Raw genomic sequence first — 15,634 nt, 5'->3', positions numbered from 1 at the left:
CCCTCTGCTCCAGGGCATCAGGATCTACCTGGTACATGACAGCATGAACCAAATCTCGTGGTACCTTCATGTCGTAGACTTACCTAATCTTTTTATGCAACGCCCTACAGTTTTCCTGGCCCTTCCACTTTGAAGTACCTTAGTCTTCTATGTAGAGTTCTAAGGCTCCAAGCATATTGTTCAAAATCTCTAGACACGAGGTCTAGAATCTCTACACATCACAGTTTGAAGGTTTCTTTCAAGGTCTGATCTTCCTTTCAACTGTCATTTCCAGTATGAGATGTCATGTTGGAAAGATACGATGCCAGCAAAGTGCCAAGGTGCATAATGGTCTATAGCAGCGATAGGCCATGATTATATATTTTTTTTCGCAATACAAAATTTTCCCCCTTGGCCTATTGCTGCCATAGAGCATTAAATAAGAGTTCATTTTGATTCAAAAGTAAATAGATTTTGTTTTGATTTTAAATGTTTTTATTTTTAAAAAATTAATCCATTTCATTTTGATTTAATTTCATTTGATTTAAAAATGATTATATTCCTCTTTTTTATTTTAATTTACCAGCAAATAAACAAAAAAAAATTGTATAAAGTCTCTAAACTTAAGTAAATTTTCTTATAGCAGTTCTAGGCCACCATACTACTCTACTATAGTGAAAATCTCACTTGCCTGATCTTGTGCACTATGTTTCTGTTGATGCTGGTACCTTTGAGAAACATCCCTTAAAATTTGGAGTTCCACAAGGATCTGGTTCAGGACCCATTTTATATATTTTTTAAACATGTCACCACTTTCAGACATTGCAGGGAAATTCAATTTGAGTTACAATATTAATGCTGATGACTCGAACTTTATTTGTCCTTCAAGCTAACCATACCTGATGATAGGGATCTAGCTATGTCTAACATCAAGAGCTGTGTGAATGAAGTGAATCACTGGGTGCTTTTGAGCCACCTTGACTTCAATAAAGACAAGACTGAGATATTGGCATTCTCTGTTTAACATTTTCCACAACCACTTCTTCGAGATATCTCAGTTGCAGATGAAACCATTGACTACTCACAGTATTGCTGCAACATTTGATAGTCATTTTTGTAAAATAAACATTTTGCCAATATTTGCAAATCTTTGATTTAACCATCTCCGAAACATTAACTACACCACGAGGTACCAAATGCAGACCACCAAAGTTGGATCATTGCAATGCCCCACTTTATGGCTACCTAACAGCACTATAAAAAGGTTACAGCACGTCCAGAATGCCACTGCTTGTCTCATCACACTTACAAGAGATAGCAAAGAGTCAAAGCTCTCGCCATTTTATTAGATAATCAAGACATACCCTGTAGATAAAGCCATGGCCATTAAGTCCTTTCGTTGATGAACTAAATGCTTAACTAATTATCTGATCTCAAGAGGACAAATTCCAACACTACTGATTCCAATATTTGTGATACAAAAAAAGTTAAAGTTCAAAAAGCTACCTCAGCTTAGAAAGCTTCTTAACGTCGTCATGAAGGAGAGCGGATGTGTGATTCTGAGCTCCCGAGTTATTGGACTTGTACTCCTCTTGTGTCTTGTTCATACCTCGAGGAAAGGTAAACATGACTACTCTTTTACAAATGAGTACTTTGGTCTACGTTTCCCGCACTCTACGTCGGTTAAAGTGGCAAACTGGGATTCGAGACTCTGCATAATAGAAAATACAAAATGGCGGGCATACGTGCATGTCACTATTGGAGTGAAACGAGCAAACGTTACTACAGCCTATTATGCCCATTCAACCTCGACCTTTAGACCTGTTATACAACTGTTACATGATGTTGAACTTAACCCTGGACCAGCAAACAGCTCTATTAGAAACAAGTCTAAAAAGTCAAATGGCAATGTGAAGATTGCACATCTTAACGTTCGCTCGCTTAAATGCCGTGAGCACTTCGTTCTTGTAAAGGAAACGGTACTGGAAAATAAGTTTGACATATTTACCGTATCCGAAACATGGCTCAACAGTTCAGTTACGGATTTGGAAATAGAAATTCCTGGCTATGTTATCTACCGTATCGACCGACAAGCGAAGATTGGCGGTGGAGTATGTGCTTATGTCTCACGAAATTACAGGACGGAGTACTTGAGCGATATATCTCTTATCACGGCCTCTGGCTTTCACCAACTGTGGCTAAAACTCCACGTCAGGAACATGAAGTCTTTCATTGTCTGTACAACCTATAGACCACCGGACGCATCGTTATCTTGTTTTGATTCAGATCTCACAGAGAACTTTATTTATGCCTCGTCGTTCCATGTTCCAATTTATCTATTGGGAGATTTGAACTGCAGACTTGAGAATAGCAACGATCCTGGAGCTAATGTCCTTGTTAATTTCTGCCGTTCCTATAACTTGTCAATACTGATCAACACGCCAACACGAGTTACAGAGACTTCGAAATCAATTCTAGATGTTATCCTTGCATCGGACACAAGACAAGTTCAAACGGCTACGGTTATGGAAAGCTCGATTAGCGACCATGACTTGGTTTATGTCACCTTAAAATTGAAGAAAGCGCGCGCCAAACCCGTCTATATTACAACCAGAAGTTTTAAACACTACAGTCCTGTTGATTTTAGCAACGACGTATCACTGGCACCGTGGTCCATAGTTGATGTTTTCGACGATGTCGAGGACAAACTTTATGCACTTGATTCGCTATTTACTGAAATACTCGACCGCCATGCTCCAGTTAAAACCTTCAAAGCACGCTGTAAACCAAATCCATGCGTAACAGACAACATCCGGGGATTGATGAAGACCAGGGATGATTGGCGTAAGAAAGCAAAGAAAACAAATGATCCGCTATCTTGGACTGCCTACAGATATTTCAGACAGGAAGTAAAGAGGGAAATCAGAATTGTTGAACAGGAATTTGTGGCCCAACAAATCCAGAGGAATCCAAATAACACCAATAATATCTGGAAAGCAATTCGCCAGTGCATCCCCTGCAAATCTACATCTCAGCGAACATACAGTAAGAGCGACAAAGCTGTTGCAGACGAATTTAATCAGTTTTTCGTATCTGTTGGTCAGAGCACTGTTGACAAAATTACGTCCCTGGCTAATGAATGCAACCTAACACTTAATCAGAATTATTTTGTACCGAGACAATACGCTCTCTCTGACCAGTTCACACTGAGTACCATTGATTATAAACAAATAGAACGTATAATAGCAGCGATGCCTTCAAACAAGGCCCCAGGGATAGACAAAATCCCGATTCGTGTCATCAAGGATTGTCTTAATCCAATTGTTCACCCAATAACGTCTATCGTTAATGCATCCTTTCAAAACTGTGTTTTTCCATCAAAATGGAAGACAGCTGTGGTTACACCAATCCCAAAAGAGGGCGACCAGGAACAGGCAAACAATAATAGACCCATCTCACTTACACCAGTCTTATCAAAGGTTTGCGAAAGGGTAGTACATAATCAGCTCACCTCGTATCTGCAATCGAATGACACCCTATCAAAGAGCCAAAGCGGTAACAAGAGATGGCATTCGTGTGAAACGTCTGTGATTGAAACAACTGACACAATTCTTAACGCGATTGACAAAAAGAAGTTAACGGCAGTTGTTCTATTAGACATGAGCAAAGCTTTTGATAGCGTCAATCACGACACGTTAATTTTAAAATTGCAAGATGTCGGAATTTCCAGAGACGCTCTCCAATGGTTTCGTAGTTACCTAAGCAACAGGACACAAGTAGTACGAATCCATTCAACGCTATCTGAGCCTTTGTCCGTGACCAACGGCGTCCCTCAAGGAAGTATCTTAGGCCCACTACTATTTAGCATATATACGAACGATCTTCCATCGATCCCACAGAAATGCAGCACTCAGAGTTATGTAGATGATACGAAACTCGTCACTTCCTTCGAACTTAAAGACAACCTGGATGCAATTGCTGATTTGGAAGACGACTTGTTTAAAATAGGAGAATGGTGTTCCAACAACCAATTGTTACTTAACCCTGGCAAAACCAAGCTGATGGTCAGCGGTGAGTTGGTCAGGACGGACGTTACTTTACGAGCTCCGCTAATCTTAATCAAGTTTGGATAATTTTTCGTTTCGTTTTGGATAATTTTTCGTTTCTTTTTTCACGATCGTTTTTCTTTTTTTGCTTTCTGAGAGATTCAAGAATGCCCGAGTCTGTTGCTAGCCTTAAGAGAGAGAACAGTAAGCTTAAAGATCAACTGTCTGTCATGGCGGATGAGATTGCTAGGATGAAGGTGATGCTGCTGGAGCAGTCAAAAAAACCTGCAGCGACTAATGACGAAGTAGAGCAAAGCTTAGAATTCATGAGTAAAGAATATGATGACTTTGAGCGATTCAGGGTCTCTGCTGGTAAAGAACTTGATCGCTTAGGTGCCATGCTTGATGAGATTGCTGTTGAAGTTAACAGAGTTTCCAGGAGCATCGATGAATTTCAAGAGTACAGTTATCAATATAATGTTAAGATTGTTGGTGTCCCTCAATTGAGTCAAGATGAATCCTCGGCTTCTACGAGTGCGCTATGTGAATGTTTATTTAAGGCAATTGGATCCGCTGTATCAATTCATGACATTGACACAGCTCATCGAGTCCCAACGAGAAGCAATGACAATGGCGGCCCGCGGCCAATCATTTGCCGATTTATTAGACGATTGTCAAAAGATGATGTCATGAATCATAAAAGAAATGCAAGTAAAGTTGCCCCATCTGCTGTTGGTTTACCTGACGATGCCTCCCTTTCCGCTGTTAGAATTTTTGACCATTTAACGCCAAGGATGCAAAAGGTTTTATTTGAAGCTAAGAGGTTCAAGGAGCAGTTTCACTATCAGTATTGCTGGTCGAAGGGATCGCTTGTTTATCTTCGTAAAGATACCACGTCTCGAGCCATCAAGATTAAGGATATCACGGACCTGCACCGATTAACGAATGGACGTGAAGGCTAAGTATTCATGTTGATGTAGAGTTGTTTGTCTGTTTTTAGATAATAAGTATGAGTGTTAGCAAGAAACGTGTTCGTTGTACAATTAAATCTACCCTAAGCGAACTTCCATACGCGAATGTTGAAATTATTAGAGCTCATGGACAGTTTAATAACATTCTCAACAGTGACTTACCGACCAAGAAGTACTTAGACAAACTTCATAGTATTTATGATTTAGATTTGTTTCGCTTAAATACCGAATCAACATTAAATCCCGACAGAAACTTAAGCATGCAACAAATTAGATGTAAATATTTCTCACCCTATAGTTTTTCTATGTTTAAAGAGTCTTTGTTGGAATCAGATAGTCAATGTCCTTTCTCTATGCTTCATACTAACGTAAGAAGTTTGCGGAAAAACATTGATAATTTTCAAGTCCATCTTTTAGATGAACTTGACTACCAATTCAGTGTAATCGGTATTACAGAAACAAAAATTACAAATTCATCTGGGCTAGATTTCAATGCCTGCATACCAAACTATCAGTTTGAATATGTCCCAACACCTCTATCATGTGGAGGTGTTGGAATGTACATTAATAATTGTTTGAAATATAAGGTTCTGGAGAGAACATCTAAAGACGCTTTTCAGGCTTTATGGATCGAAATTGAATCCCTAAAGAGTAAAAATATCGTTTGTGGAGTGATTTATAGGCAGCATAATGATCCGGAACAATTCCTCCAATATGTTGACTTTACTTTAGAAAAACTTAGCTCCTCTGATAAAGTTGTTTATCTTATGGGCGATTTCAATATTGATCTCCTCAAATCTGAAATTTCCGATTACTCCCAAAATTTTTTGTTATCTTTACAATGTTATTCGTTCTTCCCGGTAATTGATAAACCAACTAGAGTCTACAATAATTCTGCCACACTCATTGATAATATATTTCTGAATAGATTTGATCATAAAATTTCAGGTGGAAATATCGTGTCAGACATTAGTGATCACTACTCCCAATTTTGTTTTATCCACAGTCTTATACCAAAAAATTTTACTGCTAAACATAAAATTCGCGATTATTCCAACTTCTCTGAAGAATGCTTTATTAATGATGTCTTGGATACTGATTGGGATAACTCAATGACATATGGATCTGTAGACAAATGCTTTTCTTCCTTTTACAATAAATTTAACAAGCTCATTAATAAACACGCTCCTCTCAAAATTTTATCTAGGCGCAAGGCTAAACAATTTTCCAAACCGTGGATAACTAAGGGCCTACGTAAATCTATCAAAATAAAGAATAGACTCTTTTATTCAGGAGATATCTCAAAATATAAGCTGTATAGGAATAGAATTGTTAGTCTTTCTCGTCTCAGTAAAAGATTGTATTATGAAGCTTACTTCACTACAAATCTAAGAAATGTTAAAAAAACGTGGGAGGGGATTAATGAACTATTGAACAGACAGCGTAACAGAAAAACAGTATCAGCCCTTCAACGCTCTAACAACTCTGGAGTAACACAAAATCCGTCTGAAATAACCAATATCTTTAATCAGTACTTTGCGTCTATTGGACCGCGGCTTGCACGCAATATATCACCTTCCAGGATAAATTTCCAGGACTACCTTGTCGGCACTAATCACTTTAAGTCTTTCTTTTTTGATCCCGTCGTTCCATCCGAGGTGGACTTGGAAATCTTGGCTATACCCAGTAATAAAGTATATGGCCTATATTCTTGCCCGGTTCATCTTTTAAAATCTGGGCGCCATATCCTTTCTCCACTCTTAGCTGCCATGATGAATAAGTCTATCTCAACGGGTATTTATCCCCATCTTTTGAAGCATGCCAAAGTAATTCCTATCTACAAATCGGGAGACGAAACTGATCCATGTAATTACCGCCCAATTTCCCTCCTTTCTGTCTTCAATCGATTATTTGAGAAATTGATGGCTAAACGTCTTAAATCACATTGCGAAAAAAACGGTATCTTTTTTACTTCTCAATATGGATTTAGAGACAAGTGTTCAACCCAACATGCAATTTTAGATATCTTAAGCAAAATTCAAACTAATATTGATGCAAAGTTATTCTCTTGTGGTATTTTTATTGACCTAAAAAAGGCTTTTGATACGGTGGATCACTCAATCTTACTGCACAAATTATATCATTATGGAGTCAGAGGAATAATTAATAACTGGTTCTCTTCGTACTTGTTGAACAGGAACCAGTCGACTCAAATTGGTTCAACCGTGTCGAATATAGAAGAGATAGTTTGTGGTGTCCCTCAAGGGTCTGTACTTGGCCCCCTTCTCTTTTTGATTTATGTTAACGACATTTACCGTTGCTCCCAGATTTTTGAGTTTTACCTATTTGCTGACGATACTAACTTGCTTTATTCAAACAAAGATCTTAAGGATCTTGAAAAAGTTGTTAATGATGAACTCGCAAAAGTGGGTGACTGGTTGGACGCAAACAAACTTTCTCTTAACACTAGTAAATCTAACTTTGTTATTTTCCATCCTTACCAACGCAAATTGGACTACATAGTTCACTTGAAAATTTATAATAACGATCTTAAAAAAAGTGTATCTCTAGAACAAAAAACTTTTGTGAAATATCTAGGAATTCTGATAGATAATAACCTCTCTTGGAAGTATCATATTGATTATATCTCATCTAAAGTTAGTAAAGGAATTGGTATAATTGCCAGGTTAAGACATCTTGTCCCATTTGCCACACTTCTTAACATCTACCGCTCCTTAATTGAACCCTATATCTCTTATGGTCTTATTGCCTGGGGACAAGCTGCTAACACTCATTTAAATAAGGTTCTCATTTTACAAAAACGTGCTCTACGACTAATGTATTTTGCGGATAGCAAATCTCATAGTGCCCCGCTATTTGTTAACTCCAGAATCTTACCAATAACTATGCTCTATTCTCATTTGGTTTCCTCTTTGATGCATGACATTGATAATCACCGTGCCCCGTCTAATATTTCTATGCTCTTTATCCACTCCGAGCAGGTTCATCACCATTTCACAAGATTCTCAGCAACGGCTAATCTGTACGTTAAAGCGTCTAGAACTAACCAACTTTTATTTTCTTTTGCTAGAATAGGTGTAAGATTGTGGAATAGCATCCCAAAAGAACTTCGTATTAAAAACAGAACCCCGTTTAAGCGTGAACTTAAAAATCGCCTGTTAAAACTTTTGGAAATTGAGGAGATGAATGTTGATATACGCTGCTCTGAAATTTGTAAATATCTCTTGATAAAGTAACTCTTCGTTTAAGTCTTGTTTCAATTGTATTATATATCTTGATAACTTTGCAATTGATTATTTAATTATTCAACGGACTTAATTTTATTTTATTTTATTTAACAATTGTATTTTTATTAATGATTATCTTTGTTTAATTGTATCGGTATGTGATCCTTAGCAGAGACAGCACTTGTTTTAGAAGGGTGGCCCGCCTAGAATAGCTTGCTAATTGCGGGTCACCTAGGACTGTGATAATATTGTATTGCTAACAAACAAATAAAATTGAATTGAAAAAAAATTGAATTGAATTGATGATATTTGGCAGCAGGCAGATGCGTGCAAAATTGCAATTTCGCTCCCTTTCCATTATGGGTGAGGACATCGTCCCCGCAGACACCGCCAAAGACCTTGGTGTGATTTTGGATTCTAATTTAACTTACGATGAACACATAATTAAGACCGCTTCCTCGTGCATGTCCCGCCTCGGCCAAATAAACCGTGTCAAGCATGCTTTCGACAAACGTACACTTTTGATGATTATTAATTCCTTAGTTTTCAGCAGGTTATTTTATTGTTCCAATGTTTCGTCAAATACCTCAAAATGTAATGTTGACAAGTTACAGGCGGTGCAGAACTTCGCATGCCGCATTGTTAGCGGTGCGCGTAAATTTGACCACGTTACACCAATTCCCAAGGAACTAAATTGGCTTTCAGTTCAAAGCCAGCTTTACTACCGGAACGCTACTATGGCCTTCAGATGCATGACTGGTCAGGCTCCAGATTACCTCTCATCAAAATTCATAAAGCGAGCCGAGGTTAGTCGACGTAGCACCAGAAATTCGCAGCTTTTGCAAATTCCATTCTTTAGAACAGCTAGCGGTCAGAGAACATTTTTCTATAGAACTGTAAACTTATGGAACTCTTTGGATAATTCCTTTAAACTGTGCAACTCCGTTAAGGTTTTTAAAAAACGTTTAAGGACCAAATTACTCAAAGAGTTGTAATTTTATATATTTGTATGCTTTTATTTTTCTTTTAGAACATTCAGATTTTAAAACATCTTTAATTGTAAATAGGATTTTTTAATTGTAATAGGATTATTTTTATAACATTGTCTTTGAAAAGCCCCCTTGGGGAAAGTCAATAAAGTATGTTGTTGTTGTTGTTGTTGAAGCCGACAAAGATCAATACAGATCTAGCTCTGAGCTTACTGATGTGCTGAATGAGGAAAAATCTTTGTGTTTGGCTCGTAACTTGGACAAGGTCAAGGAATTGCTTAAGAAAGGAGATAACTTATCTGCTGCTTTTGATACTGTTTATCATGACATTCTGCTCTCTCGTTATTTGATATAACTGGTGAGCCTCTACTATGGTTACAATCTTGCATGTACCTGTCTGATCTTATGCAATATGTTTCTATTGATGGTGGTACCCCTGTAAAACATTCTCTTAGATGTGGAGTTCCACAAGGATCTGCTTTAGGACCCATTTAACATCTTCTTTACATGTCATTGCTTTCAGACATTAAAAAGAAATTGAAATTGAGCTTTCATTGCTATCACACCTCTACTTGTCCATCCAGCCAACTATACTTGGTGATAGAGATCTAGCTGTGTCTAACATGGAGAGCTCTGCAAATGAAATGAATCACTGGATGCTGGTTAATCACCCTAAATCAAATAGAGACAAGACTGAACTATTAACAATGTCTGTTAAACATGTTTTAAGATCACTTCTTTGCGATATCTCAGTTATGAAGAAACCATTGTAGCTCCCATTGCGGGCCTATGTTGTACGTAAAACATCCGGGCAATCGCCCATGTGCTTTTGGAAGGAAAATTGTCGCGTTCATGTTGAGATGTTTGTTACAGTGAATTATCGTTGTTCATAAAAACCTTAAGCTCGAAAAGTCGGTGAGTTTTCATTGTATTTGTGTATATTGTAATTTTGTTTGTTCTAGGCGTATTTTCTGTTTGCAGAAAACCTCCCTTACTGGTTTAGTCGAGTTTTCGATTTCAAGCATTATGTGTTTCTGTGAAATAAATAACAGTTTTCGACTTCTACGAATTGGTTCTGGAGTTTGGAGATTTAACTTGCTTCATAAGAATATTTGGAAGTGGCAAAGGCATCGTAATTTTATTTCGGGTATTATTATTCGGTTGGAACACTTTGATTTTGGAATTATGGAAGATAACCTTGAGCTACATTTGAATTCTTCGCATCAACAAGTGAGTGATCGTGCACGCTCGACCGTATTGGGCGGTTCGATGGAATTTGAGGAAGAAAGCGGCGCAGGAAATATTCAAGTCAACTCGTGTAACGAAGTTGAAGACATGAAGGGATATTTGAACGAGAAGAAACACTCTAAACAATTCGCGCACTGGCTATGTTTGAAATCTGTCCAGAATACACAACAAGATTACCCGTTTGATGGAAAACGGCGGCACCCAAGACGAAATCTCAAAGGAAATGGAAAATTTTAACGACGGGTGGACTAAATTTATGGATGTCCATGATAGATACTGCAAGTGTTTGGTTGTTGGTGTTGACACTCCGGCGTTGGAAAAGGCTGAGAAAGGTTATAAGTAACAAATGGAGCGAAAATTAAATCTCAATACCGCTGTAAAATGGTGGCAACCCGAGTATCAACACAGCAGTGTATTTTCAAGCTTAGGACGTAAAGGTCCAGGCAGTAAAGCTTCCAAATTGAGCTTAAAGACATCTTTGAGTATGATGTCCCGAAAAAGGGAAGCTCTTGCTTTAGCTCAGCTTAAGATCTGCCAATTGAAAGTTCGCCAGCGATTGGATGAAGAAGAACATGAGATTCGAAGGAAAAGAGAGTCAATAGAAGCCGAAATGGAGGCAGAAAAGGCTGCTGTATCATTGAAAATTTATGAAGAAGAAGAAATAGGAGAAGAAGGAAGAGACATGGAGTTAGTAATTAGTCATGACAAAGAACATTGGCAGCCACCTAAATTACATGGTGTGACCGAACCAAGGGGTTCTTCAGAGCCCTTTACAATGGATCGAACACCATCCCTCAAACCACAAGTTCCTACCATTCCATCTATGCCTACGACTAATTATTTAAATGAAACAGTGTCTGGATCATTTCTCCCACACCCCAAACGAGAAGCCCTTGTCGTTCCTATCTCATCGTATAACTCAGCTCAGCCAAATGGTTATGCAACCTTGCAGCCAGTCACTCATCTGTCAAGTTGCAAACAGCTTAGATTTACATCCTCATTGGATAAGCCTGCCTCTGGAAGTGTTAGTGGCGTTACAGCATCTGTGACACCTACAAGTAACACAGTAACAAGTTCGTTAACTGTACCTGTGATTCAACCCTGGGAATTGCAGCACACCACTTCCCGCTTGCCAAGTAGGGATTCGAAGCCCTTGCTTGTTGATTCTGTAGTATCCAGTATTAAGTCTTCACAACCATTGTATGAATAGCCCGTTAAAGAATCGTGGTTTTCTGTTTGGCAAATGCCGCAAGCTCAGTCATCACAAAATGTGACATGTAACACAACACCAGCACAGCAGGTACAGCACTTTGACAGTGGAAGGGAAATGGTGAAAGCAATGAGGCAAGTGGTTTCCTCGCCAAAAGTTGAATACCTCAAGTTTGATGGAGATCCACTCAGATATGTGTCAATTATTCACAACTTCGAAACTTATTTGGAAGAGGACAACCCTGATGACTCTAGGTGGCTCCAATTACTGATCCAGCACTGCACTGGAAAGGCAAGAGAAGTGGTCGAGAGCTGTGAGAATTTACCAGTTTCTGATGGTTATCGAGTAGCAAAGGAAACACTGCGCGAGAATTTCGGAAAGCCGCAAGTAATTGCAGATGCGCATATTAAGAAACTGCTACATCTACCCAGCCTAAAGAATGTGGATGGACCTTCCTTATTGGAATTTAGTAGACACTTATACACTGCTGATCGAACGTTGACTGGAATGGGCACCGAATATGTAGCTGACCTTAACCACATGAACACTTTGAGAGAACTAACCAAAAGGTTGCCAATGCTCCTCCGAGCAAAATGGACGGAGTGCGCTGGGAAAATCATTGTATCAGATCAAAGACCCAAGTTTGGAGATTTCGTGAAATTTATCAAAGAAAGAGCCAAGTTGGTGGACAATGAGTTTGGATACGACATGAACTCTGGACCCTCTAAAGAAACAATTCTCGGAAGGAGTAAGAGAATCAGAGCAAACCTCCCCTCCACTCATCAACATTTTTGACTGGAACTGGATCAAGCAGTGGTCGTCAGAATGAAAACATGAGAGGGCCAGACTTCCTAAAGTGAATTTCAAGTGCCAGAAATCTGGATGTGGCGGTAACCACCACACCCTAATGCATCGTTACACTACAGGAACCGGAGGAGAACCTAATGCTAATGCTGAACAACAATCGCGAGCAAGACAAGGAAATGCTTTGCCTCCTAATGTTACTGGGGCCGGCAATGATGGAGAAGCCACTGTAGCGGCCACTGGGGCCGGAGAAAACCAAGCTTGTCTTGGGATCTTGCCTGTTAAAGTTCAATGAAAAGGTAGCGACAGGATGGTCGAAACGTATGCTCTGCTTGACCATGGTTTGGAGGTGACACTGTGCCATGAAAGTCTGGCAAAAAAGCTTAAGCTTAATGTAGATAGACTTAGTTTCACATTGACTGGAATGACGGGCTCAGCTCAGGTGGAAAGTTGCCTTGTAGATTTGGTTATGAAGTCCTTGGATGAATCAGTTACTGTTGCCAATGCCAATTTCTACGAGTTGTATTGTGAAGACAGAAGACCTTACTTGGTGGCCTCATCTCCGAGACATTGACATTCCAGTGCTAGAAAATGGAGGAGTCTTGCTTTTGATTGGTCTCAAAGAGAATCCTGGCCTGTTCCTTCCACTTGAATGTAAATCTGGTGGCCACGATGAGCCGATAGCTATCCGATACAGCTTACAGTGGGTCCAATGGAGGGTCAGTAAAGGGATCACGGTTGTTAGTGAATTTTGTCCGCACAAAGGAAAGTCAGTTGACGCAAAGGGGAGTCCACACTCCAACATTGAGCCGTTTGAACATTTGTGTAATGGAACTTGCCTTAATAGTGAAACTGGTTTAGTGGAAAGAAACGCAGATGTCACTAAGGAGCAGGAGCGAGCTGTTAGTAGCATGAAAGGCCCAGAAAGTAACGAAGAAGAGCTTCAAATTCATGTGAATGTCCTTCAGCCAAAGGAAAATGTTAAACACGACACAGATGATGAAATCTTACATCGCCAACTCGAGCAACTTTGGAAAACTGATTTTGGTGACTCTGCCGTTGGAATAGATACCCTACCATCCACTGAAGACAACAAAGCCTTAGAAAAGATGGAACAATCCCTACAAAGAGTGGGTGACCACTTTCAAGTTGCTCTGCCATGGCAGGAAGAATTACCTTATCTCCCCAACAATAAACCGATGGCAGAACAAAGGTTACAACTTTTGAAGAAACGACTGCTTAAAGATGGAGAGTTGCTTATGAAGTACCGAAGCACAATGCAAGAGTACATAGTTAAGGGGCATGCATGCATTCTTTAGAAAAGGGAAAAAGTCTGATCCTTCCAACTACAGACCTATATCTCTAACCTGCATGGCATTGAAAATTCTCTAACACATTGTACATGGCCATGTGATGAAGCATTTTGAACATTATAACCTGCTAACAGACAGTCAGCATGCCTTTAGATCAAAAAGATCCACAGAACTTCAACTAATACTTACTATTTATGATATTGCCAGTTTCCTACAACAAAACAAATCTATTCATGCTGCTGTGTTAGACTTTTCCAAAGCCTTTGATAAAGTCCCTCGTCAATGCTTACTAATGAGACTGGAGCGTTACGGTATCCATGGAAACCTTTTGTCTTAGATGGAATCCCTTCTCACCAAGAGAGTCCAAACCGTCATCTGTGAGGGTGCAACGTCTCCCTCTTCCCCAGTGACCCCGGGTGTACCACAAGGGTCAGTACTAGGCCCATTGTTGTTCCTGAAATACATTAACGGTCTGACCTCTACAGTCAAGCTGTTCGACGATGACACTCTTTTGTACGGATTGGTGGTTGAAAGAATTACGGCCACTTCGTTCCATGACCACTTCGTTCCGTCCTTTGGTCACTTCGTTCCACCAAAGAGTCACTTCGTTCCAAAGAATAGTCACTTCGTTCCAAGTGTAAACTAAGCGTGTAAACTACTAAAAAGTCAGACGATGTTGTCATGACAAAGCGTGGTCATGCGTCCGCTTGAGTCGGGTTGCTATGATCAAAGCATGGTTTATTAATCGAATGCTATCAAAACGTTATTAAAGCGTGGTTTGTTCAAATTCAAGTTAAGTGTAGCTGTTATCTACTTTAGTCTTAATAATAAATTTTAGCGAGGGTTGTAATGACAATCACCGAAGAATATGTTTTCACGATGAAATCGTTTGTGTCGTCTTTAAACAGTCGGGTTTTTACGAACAAATCATAGATTTGCATCTTCTTCAGTGAAAGTAACGTATGATGAAAGTAAAGTATGATGAAAGATGGATCATATCTTATAAAAGGGAAAAATAGTGAAGCGCTTTGTGATCACATGGAGATGTCGTGATGAAAGTTCTCTATTCTGGTTGCTATGAACAACGCGTGGTTTCACATCTTTTTGCGTTTATGTTCAATCTAAACATGATTTCGCATATTCGTCAGTCTAAAACTAATAAATACTGTAAAGAAAGGTTAACTTAGTAATAACAAGCAGGTTCATCTTTACTCAAGTCTGATAAAAAAGTAAAGCGATGTTGAAATAATGAAATCAAGGTTTACTTTGGTCTGGTTGCTATGATCAACGTGTATACGTATAGTTGTTTCCGGTAGTCCCAGATTCCACGCACACGGCAGGTACTTCACAAGTTTCAAAATGGCCGTCACAACAGACGGCGTATACCGTTTACTAGTTTTGTAAGATTAGAAGTTTACACGCTTAGTTTACACTTGGAACGAAGTGACTATTCTTTGGAACGAAGTGACTACTTGGTGGAAAGAATTGACCAAAGGATGGAACGAAGTGGTTTGGAACGAAGTGATCATGGAAGATTGCGACAATCTCCAAGACGATCTCAACAAACTAGAAATTTGGCAACACGAGTGGCAGATGCAATTTAATACCTCAAAGTGCATCATCATCTGCATTTCAAATAAGCAAAGTCCTCCTCAACGGACATACTTTTTCTGTGGGTTCAAACTTGAACGAGTAGACTCTGCATCGTACCTAGGAATTACTGTTAATAGTGAGTTAAGGTGGTCCAAACACATTTCATCTATCTCAAGCAAGGTGAGTCGATCCTTGGATTGATCCAGAGAAATCTCTGGAACTGCCCTAGGAAA

General features: G+C 39.2%; 2 protein-coding genes across 2 annotated transcripts; both read left to right on the top strand.

Moving 5' to 3' along the window:
- Positions 1 to 4,192: 4,192 nt before the first annotated feature.
- On the top strand, positions 4,193 to 5,283 carry LOC131783297 (uncharacterized). Its single transcript, XM_066159648.1, has one exon. The coding sequence runs from the start codon at positions 4,193 to 4,195 to the stop codon at positions 4,985 to 4,987; it is 795 nt and encodes a 264-aa protein (XP_066015745.1). The 3' UTR covers positions 4,988 to 5,283.
- Positions 5,284 to 11,724: 6,441 nt separating this feature from the next.
- Positions 11,725 to 12,790, top strand: LOC136277172 (uncharacterized). Its single transcript, XM_066158862.1, has 2 exons — positions 11,725 to 12,439; positions 12,618 to 12,790. The coding sequence occupies exons 1-2, from the start codon at positions 11,725 to 11,727 to the stop codon at positions 12,788 to 12,790; spliced, it is 888 nt and encodes a 295-aa protein (XP_066014959.1).
- The last annotated feature ends 2,844 nt before the right edge of the window (positions 12,791 to 15,634 follow it).

This window comes from Pocillopora verrucosa, chromosome 12, assembly GCF_036669915.1.
Source record: "Pocillopora verrucosa isolate sample1 chromosome 12, ASM3666991v2, whole genome shotgun sequence".
Taxonomy (NCBI): Eukaryota; Metazoa; Cnidaria; class Anthozoa; order Scleractinia; family Pocilloporidae; genus Pocillopora; species Pocillopora verrucosa.
This window is presented reverse-complemented; position numbering and strand designations above follow the sequence as displayed.